This window comes from Marmota monax, unplaced genomic scaffold (assembly GCF_021218885.2).
Source record: "Marmota monax isolate L192 unplaced genomic scaffold, Marmota_monax_Labrador192_F-V1.1 WCK01_AAM20220418_F8-fsc00407, whole genome shotgun sequence".
In the NCBI taxonomy this organism is placed as follows: domain Eukaryota; kingdom Metazoa; phylum Chordata; class Mammalia; order Rodentia; family Sciuridae; genus Marmota; species Marmota monax.
Genome location: NW_026692328.1, coordinates 7799 through 23725, shown reverse-complemented (window position 1 = coordinate 23725; position 15927 = coordinate 7799). Strand labels below are relative to the sequence as shown.

The 15927-nt window shown below is 34.0% G+C and overlaps 1 protein-coding gene across 1 annotated transcript; it reads left to right on the top strand.

The window, feature by feature from the left end:
• Nucleotides 1-12289: 12289 nt before the first annotated feature.
• Nucleotides 12290-13885, top strand: LOC124090902 (zinc finger protein 420-like). Its single transcript, XM_046441723.1, has one exon. The coding sequence runs from the start codon at nucleotides 12333-12335 to the stop codon at nucleotides 13578-13580; it is 1248 nt and encodes a 415-aa protein (XP_046297679.1). The 5' UTR covers nucleotides 12290-12332; the 3' UTR covers nucleotides 13581-13885.
• The last annotated feature ends 2042 nt before the right edge of the window (nucleotides 13886-15927 follow it).

Here is a 15927-nt window from a genome sequence, read left to right as displayed (position 1 = left end):
AGTAATATGCTTCCCAGAGTAAGATTCTCCACATGTTTATACTATGAAAGTAATTAATCCAGTGCACAGCACATTACTATAAATGCTGGAATTATAGTTCATTTATATCAATAGATATTTATTTACATTATATGAAAGTGTATATAATCATAAAAGGAACACCCTTAAACATTGAAGGATATCACTATCAATTATACAGTCTGCTATCAACAGGGATCAGAGGGTATAGGCTATTACACAAATACAGAGATTCAAATCTTTACTATCTTACATTTTATTATTGAAATTTTTTAAAAAAGAAAGTCCAGTAAAGTGTTTAATTGAACTTTGGGATAGGATAGTAAATTCTACATATGCCCAAGAGAATTTACTAGAACAGCTGCTATAATGGACCATCATTAGTTTTGCCCCTGTATTAACTTCATAAGGCTACTGTAGCAAAGGATCCAAAATTCCCCTCTTAATAACCATACCACTCACATTAAATTAGTGCCCATTCTAGTGATCTCGCCTTAACTAATTCCGTCTTCAATGACTCTAAAATACTATATCACATTCTGAAGTAGTTGAAGTTATGACCTTGACATGAATTTGTGAGGAATAAATGTTAACACAGAACAACTTTTCACAACCCATGTGTCTTAGTTCAAGCAACATGAACCATCTCTAATGCTTGAGTTCAAGAATCTTACCCACCTTGCTGAAATGTACATGTGATTTAAATAAAGCTAATCACTGTCCACACCCCTCTATTAGAATTCTTCAGAGGAACCTCACCAATAAAAATAGATAGAGAGATATTATAGAAATTAGTTAATCTAATTATAGACATCAAGAAGTCCCGTGATATATTGCTATTCAGGCACAGCATAGTGGGAAAGCCACTATGGGAAAGCCAGTGGTATTATTCAGTCTGAGTATGAAAGTGTGAGAACAAGGAATACCCATCATGGACAGAAGAAAATAGGTGTCCTGGCTCTAAAAGGATATGTCCATTCTCTACTGTTTTTCATTCTATACAGGTCCTCAGATTGATGATGCCTACCCGTATTGGTGGGGGAAGATCTTCTCTGCTCAGTCTACTGACTCAAATGCTCTTCTCTTTTAGAAGTGCCCAACAAAACATCCAGAAATAATGGTGACCAGCTATATGGATATTCCTGAACTCAGTCAAGTTGACACATAAAATTAACCATCATCCATTCCTAGCCACAGTTATTTCATTAGAGACTAGAATATAGTGAAGCTGAGGGAACAAACATCTCCTGAAGTTTTGCCCAAATGATGGGAAAACAGACATTATTATGTGGTTAATATTAGAATAAATGCATGGAAAGAATCCTGGTCAATGTCTTTTTTTCTAACATATGAATAGATTGTGACTAATAATGATAAAGCCAACACAGAGATAACTGGAACACTCTGAGCATCCAGACACATTTAAGTGCCTGGATCACTCTGTACTTGAAGAGGGCATGTTGAACTCTTCATTTTATAAATCAGTAAAAAGTATGATTTCACATTTACACAAGTATCATTTGAATTTTTGACATATAAAAATGAGAAATGATCTACTTAAAATAGCTTCTTCAGTAAAAAGTCAGAGGAGATATCTCAATTAAATTGATAATTACTTGGTTATTTCCCTCTAACTACTATTATGGGAAATTGAGTACTACTCTGTTTCCCTATTGTACTATATTTTCTATATTAGCATAAATATACCCAGAATTATGTTTTCCAGCATCTGTTTCCCTATATAGTTCTGAGTTATAGTTGGCCAAAGAGAAATTTAAAGAAGAATGAAATAGCACTGTTATTCTTGAAAAGTTATCCCAGTTAGATAGAGTGACAAACCCACAGAGGTAACTAGAGTTTAATTTCATAGTTTTGCAACTTTTATTCTAAGTGTTGCATTTGTTGTCTAACAGTGTCCCCAGGTTCATCCCTGGATGCTTGAGTGCATATCTTCAGAAGTGTAGATAGAGGTAACATCTTTTACAAGTTCTGCCTTGTGAGTTCATGGACAAGAAGCAATGAGTGCTTCAGATTTCTGTAAAAGTCTCACTTGTCCAACTGTGCCAGTGCTTCTTTCAGATTTTTGATGACTATTTTCCAAATCCTTTATATCTTTCATCAACTCTTCCCACATCTGTGAGGTATAATTTTCATAATGAACCACTTACACCCATCTTATTCTTTACTCTTTTCTTTTCTGAATCCTGACTGATAAGTCTATTAAAATTATTGCTGATTAATAAACAATGTCTCATTTGATCGTTGCAAAGGGATTGAATTATTTGTCTCGTTCTTCTTCCTAATGGTCAGAAACAGATGTGTGATAGTTTATTTTGGTTTACATAAGATGTTTACTTAATATTATCTAAGAACTGTATTAAACCACAGTGGGAACTGGCAATATATTAATTATTCTTCCTTTCTGAATATTTAATTTCAAAGGAAATAAACAGGCAAGAATATAAAATATGAATATTCATTAAGGGGAAGTGTCTTAGTAAGCTTTTCATTTTAAATTGTTATGAACGACTTAGAGGAGGAACGACTTTACATTAAATTGCTCATCTATTCAGAGGATTGAATCCATAGTCATTTATTTCATGGTTCCAGGCCTGAAGTAAGGCAGAAAATAATGGAAGAAGGGCATGGCCAAGGAAAGCTGCTCACTTCATGGAAGCCATGGAGAGAAAAAGAGAAAGAGAGAGGAAAGGGGAGGGGAGAAGCAAGGAGGGGAAGAGGAAAGGGCTGGAGAGAAGACAAACCTTTCCAGGGCACAGCCCCAGTAAGTAACCTACATCCTCCATCTAGGTCCCACTTCCCATTCAGCTATCAGCAGATTGATCCACTCATCAGGTCAGAGCCACCATGATCCGATGCCTAATGTCTGAATCTCTAAACTTTTCCTCCCTGAGAACCATTCCTTTAATACCAGACTTTGTAGGGCATTATAAATCCAAACCGTAGTGTGCAAAGACTTTATTGTTTTGTGTTCCTCTACCTATAGTACTTACAACAGTGTCTTGTACATAGTAGAAATTCTATAAATATTTGAAGAATGAAAAAAAAGATTAATTAGATTTTGCTATACTTTATGGTTAGTTGAGTGGGATTATATACATTTTTAAAAATCCCCTCTCCCTCCTAAAAATACTTAGACCTTTATTTTTTTCTGGTGAACATCCACCTCAGCACTTCAAACAAATAATTTTAATGGGAGGTAATAGTCTGTATTTCTGACTTAACATTTTTGTAGGGCTGTGTTTTCATATTCAAGCTTAACCTTTCTTAAGTGGCTGAAATTATTTTCTCAACACAAGCAAGTGAACTGAAGTAACTAAATCATTATCTTCTTCTGGATATTTTATTTTTTTCCCCAATGGGAGAGGGGCATTAAAGTGAGACATGGCTCCAATTTAAAGTTTTGGAGCTCCTAGGGTGATATTTCTTTCAGGTAGAGGAAATGAATAATGCCACTATGCAGAAATAGAAAGATAAGAAATCAAACTCTTCTTTGAGGTGAGCAAATCTGTAATCACAATTGTCCCTCAGACCCATCTATAACCCCACATTTCCTAAAGTTGAGATGTCTCATTATTCAGATGTAACAACTTGATACAATTGCACATTTTTTATTTTGCTTTTGTTAATTCCATTTGGGTTTCTCTCCCTTGCAATTAAATTAAATCAGATTGTATTTGATAAAAATAAGCTAGCTTATGCTGCAAAAACAAGAAAGTCACATTATTTCACTGGCTTTACCTAAATCTAATACTTTGCAGAGAAGTTCTATTTCAGGTAGTGATTTGGGTTTCTAATCTTATGGATCAAACCAATTCAATACATTGATACCGTGTTACTCTGACAGTTGAAGTGGCAGCATGGAGAACTGACAAGTACTCTTACACACCCAGCATAAATGTGGCACATGTCATTTCTGCTTAAGCCCATTGTACAAAATTTCTTACATGGGCATCAACCAAGTTACAAGAGAGACTTGAAAAAGGGCATAAGCAAAAGGAAAATTTAGCGAGTCCTTCTCTCTGCCTCACTGTTCTGTGGACTTTACCCCTGATAGAAATATAAGTAGTTTTGATCTACGTAGACTACCAATTTCCTCTAAGCTTCAACAATATGTGTGGATTAACTTTATGTTTCCTATGCTTGACTTTTCCATACAGCATTTGATGACTGTCAAAAGATTTTAATGTTTTGAGCCAGGCACTATCTTAAATCAAAGGTATGTGTTGTTTTTCATATTTATATATCTAGCATAACCTGAGAGATATGTTTAACTTGGTAAATATTGATGCTAATTGAAATGTTTGTAATCAAAGAACTTTTCCTCCAAAACTTCAGTGACTCTTAATATATTTTGAGAAAACAGCATCAATGCTATCTCACACTAAAGCTTGTGTTTATGTATATACACACATAAATACATGTGTTTCATAGATTAGTGATTTTGTCTGAGAAGTGTGGGTAGACAGTGTGTGATTTTTTTTTCAGAAAATATCTTCTCTGGGTAAATGAGGATAGTGGGGTGTGACAGCCAATGACCTTGGTTTGATTGGCATTACTTAGTAAGCCAATATTTTTGAGAGGAATATGTATTAGGTATATCATAACAAAGAAATGATAAAGAACCATTTAATCAGACTAACTATAATTTCATTTTGTTCCTATAGAACACAACAGAAAACAATTTATAGTGAAAAAAATATATAAATTGAGCAAAAATAGTAGATATTTTATCACTGTATAGAATATATTTCTGCTAAGATACAAATATTGAATAAGTAATAACAATTTTATATATTCATTGAGTAACTTGTATTTATTAAATAATAGGCATCTGATTATTTCAAGATTTTTAAGATACATTATACCATTCTAAGCAGAAAAGTAAGAAACTTTGCTTCTATAAACTTATCATTCTTTGAGGACCTATTTTTCCTCTTAAGTCATTACTAAATACTGATTGTAAAATTGAACATTAAATGCTACTTCACTTTTTTTCAGCAAAAATAATTTATCACTTTTTTTTCCAATAGAATTTTTTGCATTTAAGAGAGTTAAGTGTCAGTCAGGATATATATTTTTTCACATTTATGCTGTTGAAATAATTTAAAAACTTAGTTGGTAAGACTCTTCATGCTGTGAAAGAATTTTTATTGTTGTATGTATTTAAATATTAAATCTCCTGAATGAGTTGAAATACCTCAATTTAAAATCATTTTATTAACAGCTTTTGACCATTTGTATATTTAGTATGCAAATATTTCTCACTACTATTTTACAATCTGAAACAAAACCCATCACATATCATTTCAATATAATCATTAAAACGTGTATATTTTCATATGCACAGAGCAACTATTTTTAAGCCCCAAATTGATCAAATAATATTCAAAATTAGGCAAAAATAAGCAGTTATACCAAGGAAAATGGTGATCATTGATTATTTTCTTTTTAAATTGAAGGAACAGAAAACAGAAACAACATAACAGGAAAAAATCTCATTTCTTTTCTCTGTTGGTGAGATGTAATGATTAAGGGATTAATACAACCCTATGGCTGCTAGGTCAGACCTAATATCAGGGCAGAAGAAATGGCATTTTAAGACTCCTGCTGCCAGCATCCTTAGGCTTGATAGTATTTACTCATTTACATTTAAGATAATCCAGTAAAAATTCCAACTTAATATTCCACCTTTGATATTCTGCCACTGCGACCCAGTGGGTTTATCCTTATTTTTCATATTTGAGTTAATCTATGCCTACATGTCTCTAGATAACCCATTATCATTGAAACCTGTCTGCCTAAATGAGATAAGCTGGAGAGAATTTACATTTTAGCTTTCAAGTCGAGCTTAGAGATGCAGAAAAGTAAAGCTTTCAATGACTCAAGAATTCCCTTAACTGGAAGAGATATCAAGCTCTTTGAACCACCATGAAATACTATGAGTGCTTTTCTGATCTGTAATACTTGCCTACAAGTAATAGAGCACAGATCATATTGTTCCAATTCATCTCTTCAAAGACTTAAAATTCCAGCTGTATGAAACTACCACAGATGGAAAACAGGTGCTTTCTCACAAAGTCGTCCCTATCTGCAAGACTGATTTTTATCAGCACTCTTATCCTAAGGAATCTCCTTGATGGAGAAAGAGAATGCAGAGCTTCACAGTGGTGCTACAAAGCAGTTCTGATGTGTATTTATGATTCTAATTTGCACAGATCACTTGATGCTCAAACACCATGCTCTTGATCACGACATAAATCACGCTTTAATTTTAACCTTTGCAGTTCATCAATAGATTCAATATGAAAAATAATTCAAGACTGACACTCCTGGTTTACAGGTAAGTTTAGCAAGAATGGAGAGGCTTAGTGATGTATTAGTTGCCTTGTCAACTGAGGCACAAAGATTCATGACTCTTAACCTATGTTTCCATCACAAACTCAGTGCTATAAATAATGCAAGTAGCTAATCAGGCCTAGAAAAGATAGATAGCATCATTGAAAATCAGTTAAATGCACTGTTCAAGCTTTTAAGAATTTTTCCTATATCAAGTAATCCGGTGACATAACTCATGAAAGATATATGCTGACTCACAACCCACATTTAACATTCATTTTATAAGTTTTATCGGCTCCATGTTTTAGAATTATTTCTTAAATAGTAACAATCATTTTAGATAGAACAATTTTGCTTAATATATATATATATATATGATTTATAGATATTATTAGTTGCTGAAATTTAAAGTGATTCAAAGGTAAAAATCGTAACATCTTTTTTTTGTACATTCAGAAATTAATAGAAGAATTTCCAATAATTAGTAAAATTCAATAAAAGCTAAGGCAAACTTAAAAGGTGATTGAAACTTATGAAGATGGGATAATTCAAAAATTGTACTTTGAAATTGCATAGTTTCCCAGGGTTTCCATAAGAAATCATCACAAAGTAAGTGCTTTAAACAACAGACACGTTTTATCTCACAGTTGTAGAGGCTCCGAGTCTGAGCCAGGTGTCAGGAGTGTCAGTTCCTTTCAGTGGCTGTGAAGAAGAATTCTAGGCCTCTCTCCCAAATTCTGGTGGCCTCTGTTGCTCCTGGGCCTTTTACAGAGTTCTTGTTGTGTCTTTGAATTGTCTCTCTTCTGTGTCTAACTCTTGTATTCATATTCCTTTTTATAAGAACACTAGTTATATAGGATTAGGGGTTACCCTAAAGACTTCCTCTTAATTTGATTACCAGTGTTAAGACTGTAATCCTAAAAAGATTACATTCTGAGGTCCTGAGGGTTAGGTATCTCACTTATTTTCTGTGGTGAAAGACATAATTCAACCCACAGTAAATCCCTAATATACTGAAAGATTCTTGAAATACTGTGTTGATGAGAACACAGTATGATTTCATGTTGTTTCCTATCCCATCAGAGGAGGAAGGAAAACAAGGTTGGAAATAATTGGGCATGTTTCACATTCAAAAAATGGTTGTTGTTGTTGTTGTTGTTGTTATTATTATTGTAATAGGGATTGAACCCAGAGGGACTTAACCACTGAACCATATCCCTAGCCCTTTTTTTATATTTGATTTAGAGACAGGGTCTTGCTGAGTTGCTTAGGCTCTTGATAAATTGCTGAAGCTGGCTTTGAACTCAGGATCCTCCCGCATCAGCCTCCTGAGCCGCTAAGATTACAGGCATGAGTCACCATGCCTGGCCGAAAGAATGGTAATTTTATTCCAAATTTTGTTTTGTCTCTTCACCACTTAATTAATATGTGGATACATAAGATTATGTCATTCAGTCACAAGTTTTGAAAGTTCATCATTATTTAATTTTTGGGAAGGTGATACTGGAGATCCAACCCAGGACCTCACAATTCTAAGTATGCATACTGCACTCTACCACTGAGCTACACCCTGCAAGACCTTGATTTTTTACAACAATTTTTTTAAGTAAGAGGAAGAAAGGAAGAAACCATGTGAATTGTAAGAAACCATGTGAATTGTCTGTAATATGCTAGTTGGGCTACAGAATCTACAAACATCAAAAAGTTGAGGGGTTAAAAGCTAGAGAGTTTGAGTTTGTATCTTATTCTTATTACATATAATAAGAATAAGATACAAACTTGGTTGTTTGATATTCAGAGATCCCCAGATGGTTAAGTAGGGTTCATTCCCACTTTACTCCCTTAAGGATCCAGGTTAATCAAAATTCCACTCTTTTACCTCTTCACAAAAGAATCATGAATCATGTAGTTCCTCATTAGCAGTGTAGAAAAAGAGATTGTAAAGAATCCTGCTCCAGCTTTTATATGTCTCATTTCAGAAGGGACAGATTTATTTTAACATTTTTTGGTCAAATAAAGTCATAAATCTATGTCGAACTTGAGGGAGGATGGAAAGTGCAATTCTTCCTTGTTTCCAGAAAAGGTTGAAGGTAAATATTGCTGTAAGCCCCAAGATTATATACTGTTTTAGTCAGCTTTGCATCACTATGATGAAAAGACCTGACAAGAACAATTTAGAGAAGGAAAAGTTTACTTTGGCTCATTGTTTCAGAGCTTCATTGTATGGTTGGCCAACTCTATGGCTTTGGGACTGAGGAGACACAAAATATCATGATAGAAGGATGTGGCAGAAGAAATCAGCTCAGTATATGACAACCAGGAAGGAGAGAGAGAGAGAGAGAGAGCGCTCTGCTCACCAGAGACTAAATATGGACCATAAAGGCACTTCCCTACTGACCTACTTACCCGAAGCTCAATTTACCTGCCTATAGTTGTCACCCAATAATCCAATTGGATTAATCCACTAATTAGATTATAGCTCTCATAATCTGTTCATTTTACCTCTGAACATTCTTGCATTGTCTTATACATAAGATTCTGGGTGACACCATATATATAAACTATAAAATCTACCATACCATGACAACCAAAATTATATTTCTATATCATATATACATATATATGAACACACATATAAATGTGGTGTATATAGACACAGACACACACATATATATCCTTTAAAATGTAAATTAAATACTATCAATAGTCCAATTTATTGGTAATTCAAATATATTCCTTAGAGAACAAATTTTAATGTAAGAATCTGTGCCCAACTCTGGTTATTTCAGGCATGTCAACTCACTGACTTTATAACTAAACATACTTGAATCTCATGTTAACTTGGCCTTAAGAGCCAAGATAATCTCAGAGATAAGGTCCTGAAATAAGTGTAATTCTGCATTTGATATGATGCTCTTTCTGCTTCGTCTTTGCACTCTAGGAATGGTGACTGGATTTTTGTAGTGTAATGAAGAATACTATTTAATATAAAGAGTTATAAAGAACATACCTTAAAACATACTTGTACATACTCACAAAATTTCTTGACTGAAGTCACCACCTTCTAAAACGCTTTCCTTAAGATTCTAATAAGTTATTTGTGTGACATGACATGTATCATATTACAAAGTTTGGTTGTTTGATATTCAGAGATCCCCAGAAAAACTAGTCTCTTCATCATCTTTCTCTGTTTTCCTCATCTTTATATTTCTCCATCTCTTTTCTCTCTTCCTTTCCCTATACCCTTCTCCCCCTCACCCCCATGGGGTTCTGCTTTGTTGTCCCAGCTGGTTTCAAACATATGGGCTCAAATTACCCTCCTGCCTTAGCCCAGAGTTCAACTGCGACTATAGGCGTGTGCTACCCTGCCCAGCACCTATGTGCCGCAGTCCAGCTGGGCAAAATAACCGAGAGGTGACAAGCAACTTGAAGGCTGAAGCGGGAACTACTTTATTGCGAGTGAACTCAGTTGGGAACTGAGCGAGAACTCAAAGTAGTGGGCACCCAAGGTAGCAGGAGCCACTTCTCTGCTGGACAGCAGAGGTATATATACCCAACTGATTACACACAGCTTACCTCAATTAACATCATCTGGATACAGCAGTCAGCCAATAAGGAATCCTCATCATCTTAATGGCTCACTGGCGTTGCTTCACAAACCACTCCTCCTGGCAAAGTGCCAGGTGCCATCTTGACTTGATTTGCATCCCCGACACCTATGTATTATTTTTTCCATGTGTAATTGTATGTTTCTGGTCTAACTCTACCACTAGAATTTGGGGTCTTTAAATGGCCTGCTATTGTGAGAATAATTAGAATATTATTCAATGTATAACAAGATATATAATGCTTTTTTTAACTGAAGTGATTTATATTCTACAAGTCTTTCAAATGGTACTTAAACTTCTCTTATTAAATTTTGTTTAATTTGTAAAATGGAAACAAAATGTTTCCAAAATGACATTTAAAATAAGCAGTGTTTCCCACTTAATTTAAATAATATTTATGATTGTATCTCTTTGTGTCCTTATATATGTATAAATTAAATAAAATATTCCATATTATGTGTCCAGTACAATAAACATAAAATGTTTGTAGGAATCTCCTTTCCCAGTGCCACTTTCTTAGGCCTCAATTCTTTCCTTCTTAATTATATTTTATATGAGACTCCTTAGCATAGCAAGGTCTTGTCCTTACTTCTCTTAGTTTCTTATCCAACAAAGAACTGAATTTGTCACAAATTTAAGTTAAATTGATGAAATACTGATACATGCAAGCAGACTTACTTGACATCAACTTACTTATAAATGTGAACTTATAAATTTCCTGACTTCTAATTTTTTTTTTTTGTCTTTGGTTCTTTCTTCTGAAAAAATGTGCTATGCTTATAGTCCTTTTATTTGAAGCCCAACATGTACATCCTGCTACCACAAGTGTCTCTTGCATGCATTTAATATTTCCCCAGCATATGTCTATATGCCTGGAAATAGTTCTTGGGAAAAGGCCCATATTTTCCTAATGTCCACTGTCCCCAGCATTTTACATATTAATATTGAAGTTATACCTAGGATTCACCATTATCCATGTATATACATATAAGATATGTATCCTTAGAGTGAATTCAAGAAAAAGTCAAGGACACATGACTAAGATAAATGCTTAGTGTTTCATGTAAGAAATTACTTTAAAATGTAAATAAGTAAGAACTAGATTGGTGAAATACACTGTGAAGACTTTCATGATGTACTATAGGGTGTTTTGACATACTGATTTTCAGTTGGGAATCACTGTATTAAATAAAAATCTTCCAAATAATTCACTTTCACCAATACAGAATGGCAAACATTTATACTCTGTAAATAAAACAGTAACCAACATATCTGAACTTCTAGATGCTTACTAGTCTAGCAGGTTTGAAGGGGAAGAAAGGACATTGACAATAAGATGACTATGAGAAAGAAATACAGATCCACTATATCCAGCTAACAATGAGAAGCAGATATTATACATTGTATTCAGCATGCTCATCTCAATTTTATTTTCCCCTTTGGGAAAACAGAAAGGAAAATAAAAGTTCATAAGCAGACAGAGTACAGTTTCTGAAAACCCTGTAAATCAATAAAAAAAGAAACTCTCTAGTTCACATTAATTCACTTTAGAAAAATACAAATTTTATATCACAAAGAGATTTATAAAAGTTTAAAGAAAATGCTGGTTGAAGTTAGATTAATCCAGCCCACCCCCATCCCCAACTTGATTGACACTTAATGAGTAAACTTAAGGATCTGATAACAAAATATTTCCCTATTTGATGGACTCACAACAATGGAAAAAGAAAGAAAATTCAATAGTTCTGAATGTCATATGTGATTTTTTTCTGAGATGCATAGATAACATAAAAGGAGAAATTGAGTCAAAAGAGGTTATATCTCTAGAGCAGAAAACACACACACACACACACACACACACAAGAAACAAAAGTAATATTCACTTGAAATTCAAGGAAAAATATTGCATTAAATTAAATTCTATAAACATTACTGCAAAATATGTGTTGTAATCATTCTTAATAGAAATGGGAGATAAATCTGAGACTACAGCTGCTTCCAGGAAGAGTGCCCCTGCACCCTAGTTTGCACAGAAAAGTCATCGTTATGCAAGTCTATGTGAAATTATACAATAGGTGTAGAATAGTTGACAAATAGAGGTTGAGCATGACAACTATATACATTTCTAAAACGGTTGTGGTTTATTTTGGGGAATGTTCATTAACTAGTTTTTTCAAGAAATTTGATGACAAATGTGTAAACTAGTAATATTGATATTAGTAGCCTTGTAAAACCAGAGACAAAAACAAACATAAATCCACAAGAGACACAAGAAATTTCAAAATTAAGAGTAATTTAGAATCATTTTTAGGCTTTCTGTTCTGCATCCTGAGCCCAGGTTTCTGTGCTATGGAGAAGCTGAAAACAAACCACAGGGAGACCGCTGAGAACCCTGAAAGCCAGGAGATGGAACTGTTAACATTCAGGGATGTAGCCATTGATTTTACTGAAGAGGAGTGGGAATGCCTTCAGCCTGCTCAGAAAAATTTATATAGAGATGTGATGTTAGAGAACTATAGAAACTTGGCCTTCCTGGCCATGACTTCTAATCACACCCAAGAATATTCACCAGAAAAGGGCCTAAAACATATATTTCATGAAGTGATAAGTGCAAAATATAGAAGTTGTGATCTTGACTATTTACAACAAAAGAAAATATGGAAAACTACAAGTGAGAGTGAACACCAGAAATCATATAAAAAATCAGGCCTTGTTCACCACCAGAGAATTTATACTGGAGAGAAGTCCTACAAATATGAAAAATGTTGCAAAGCTTTTAGTAAAATAAAAGGTCTTATTTACCACAGAGGAACCCACAATGGAGAGAAGCTCTACAAATGTAAAGAATGTGGCAAAGCTTTTGGTCAAAAATCACACCTTAATTGCCACATCAGAACTCACACTGGAGAGAAGCCCTACAAATGTACAGAATGTGGCAAAGCTTTTAGTCTAAAATCAATCCTAATTTGCCACAGCAGAACTCACTCTGGAGAGAAGCCCTACAAATGTAAAAAATCTGGCAAAGCTTTTGGTCGAAAATCAAACCTTGTTAACCACAGCAGAACTCACAGTGGAGAGAAGCCCTACAAATGTAAAGAATGTGGCAAAGCTTTCAGTCAAAAAGAAGGCCTTATTTACCACAGCAGAAGTCACACTGGGGAGATGTCCTACAAATGTAAAGATTGTGGCAAAGCTTTTCATCACAAATCACACCTTGTTAACCACAGCAGAACTCACACTGGAGAGAAGCCCTATAAATGTAAAGATTGTGGCAAAGCTTTTGGTCAAAAATCATACCTTATTTACCACAGCAGAATTCACACTGGAGAGAAGCCCTACAAATGTACAGAATGTGGCAAAGCTTTTGGTCACAAATCACATCTTATTTGCCACAGCAGAACCCACACTGGAGAGAAGCCCTACAAATGTACAGAATGTGGCAAAGCTTTTGGTCACAAATCACACCTTGTTAACCACAGCAGAACTCACAGTGGAGAGAAGCCCTACAAATGTACAGAATGTGGCAAAGCTTTTGGTCAAAAAATAGGCCTTATTTGCCACAACAGAACTCACTGGAGAGAAGCCCTGCAAATGTAAAGAATGTGGCAAAGCTTTTACTCAGAAAACAGGCTTTATTTGCCACAGCAGAACTCACACTAGAGAGAAGCCTTACAAATGCAAAGAATGTGGCAAAGCGTTCAGTCAAAAATCACACCTTATTTGCCACAACAGAACTCACACTGGAGAGAAGCCTTACAAATATAAGGAATGTGGCAAAGCTTTTAGCAATAAAACAGGCCTTATTCACCACAACAGAACTAACACTGAAGAATAACCCTACAAATGTAAATAATGTGGCAACACTTTTAATAAAAAATAAAACTTTATTCACCACAACAGAAGACATCCTGGTGAATGTGAAATGTGAATAAAGTGATAATAACTTTTAAAGAAAAACTAAACCTTGGGGCTGGGGTTGTGGTTTAGTGATAGAGTGCTAGCCTCGCATTTGTGAGATCCTGGTTCAATCCTCAGTACCACATAAAAATAAATAAGTGAAATAAAGGTATTTTGTCAAACTACAACTAAAAAATAAACATTAAAAAATGACTAAACCTTATTAACAACAGAATTTATACAGAAAAGAACCCCTACAAATTAAAACAATGCAGCAAATCTCTTAATATGAAATCAATTCTTATCGCCACTAGGCTATTTATTCTGGAAAGAAGACATGTAAATATGGAGAATGTAGAAACATTTTAAGTTATATATCATACATTACTAGACATCAGAGAAAACACTGGAGAGAAGCTCTACAAATGAAACCATTGTACCATTACTCTAAGAAAGGGACAACATTTAATCATCACCACAATAACCGTAGCATAGAGAAAGTTTTGAAATGTGAAAATTGACAATGTGACAATGCCTCCAAAATTTATTCACCGATACTCAGTACCTGTGGATACATACTGGTTAGAGAAAATACAAATGGGAAAAAAATTGTAGCCACATGTTTCTTAAGCACTGCTTATTTTTGGAGAATTCATTGTGCCCAGAAACCCTAAAAAGTTAAATAATATTTCCAAAACGTATTTAAATTTTAAATTCATTGAACATCTGAAAACTCATACTAGTAGTGAACATTGAACAGATTTTGTCCAAAATGTATGCCTTATATAACAATGAAACATTTATAATAAATGTGAGAGTAAAGTTGTTATCTATACATTACACCTTGATGTATATGAGGATCAGTAAAATACAGAACTCATTTAAGTTTAGAAAATAAGTAGTTGTCTTTAACTTTTGCTTAAATTTATTAAGCATTATCAAGTTATTTTATAGAAATATCAGTCATAAATACCATACATGAATAGTGAAGAAACCTCATCTTTGAAAGAATATATTTCTAAATCAATATTTACTATTTTCACTTTTGAATACTGAGAAAAGAATTATATGAAATCTATTTTTGATGTTTAACACTGAAGTGTAATATTTTAAACTTTATTTTTTTTAAATTTCAGTTTAAATTTAGGTATTTTTAAACACTGAGCCACATTCCTAAGCCCTCTCTCCACTTTTTCAAATTTTGAGACTGTCTTTCTAAGTTGCTTGAAACCACACTAAGTTGCTGAGACTGAATTTAAACTTCTGAAACTACTCAGCTTCCCAATGTGCTTGGATTACAAGCATGGACCATCATGCCAGGTTTACAGTGCATTTTTTTAACCTATATTTACCTTATGTAGGCAATATGTCTTTATAACTGAATATTTATTTATATGTTAACACTCATGTATTGCATCCTGTTGTTAAATGACAGACATCACAGTGTCCCACTTGACTAAATGTTCTATGTAACAGTAAAACATACTATTGAGTAAAAAAAAAGAGTAATTTAAAGGAGAATGTGCTAGAAGCAAATGTTTAACACACACAGTCTCAGGAATCTCATTGGCATATTGCACTGCAGAATCTGACTTCACATGTAATCTGAAGGTTACTCTACTGAATGCATTTTAATACTTTTGTATCCTATGATTTTGTGCTTTAACAGCAACAACAGTAACAAAAATGAAACCAAAAGTGTTGGCTCTATTATCAGAAGAACTTTGCAAAGACTTGTGAGGCCAGTACCATCTACTTCAGATAAAATTTTCAAACAAAATTTTCTTGAGTTTTTGACTACCCATGAGTGTGCTTATCTTACTTTTTCTTAAAGCAAAGATAAAGCCAACTCTAGGTTTACTGAAAGCATTTCTGCCACTGCTGTTGTGGAAGTTAATCTAATAACTACAAAGCTAAACCCATTTTATAATCGACCCATTCCTCTCCATGAATGCAAGAACAAACTTTGGACCATTTGCAATATAGAAGTCATTTATAATATAGACCTTAAAAATTTCTATGCAGAATGTTACATTTTTATTTTTGA

Coding starts and splice junctions, on each gene's coding strand:
- LOC124090902 (XM_046441723.1), top strand. CDS start 12,333: ATGGAGAAGCTGAAAACAAACCACAGGGAGACCGCTGAGAACCCTGAA.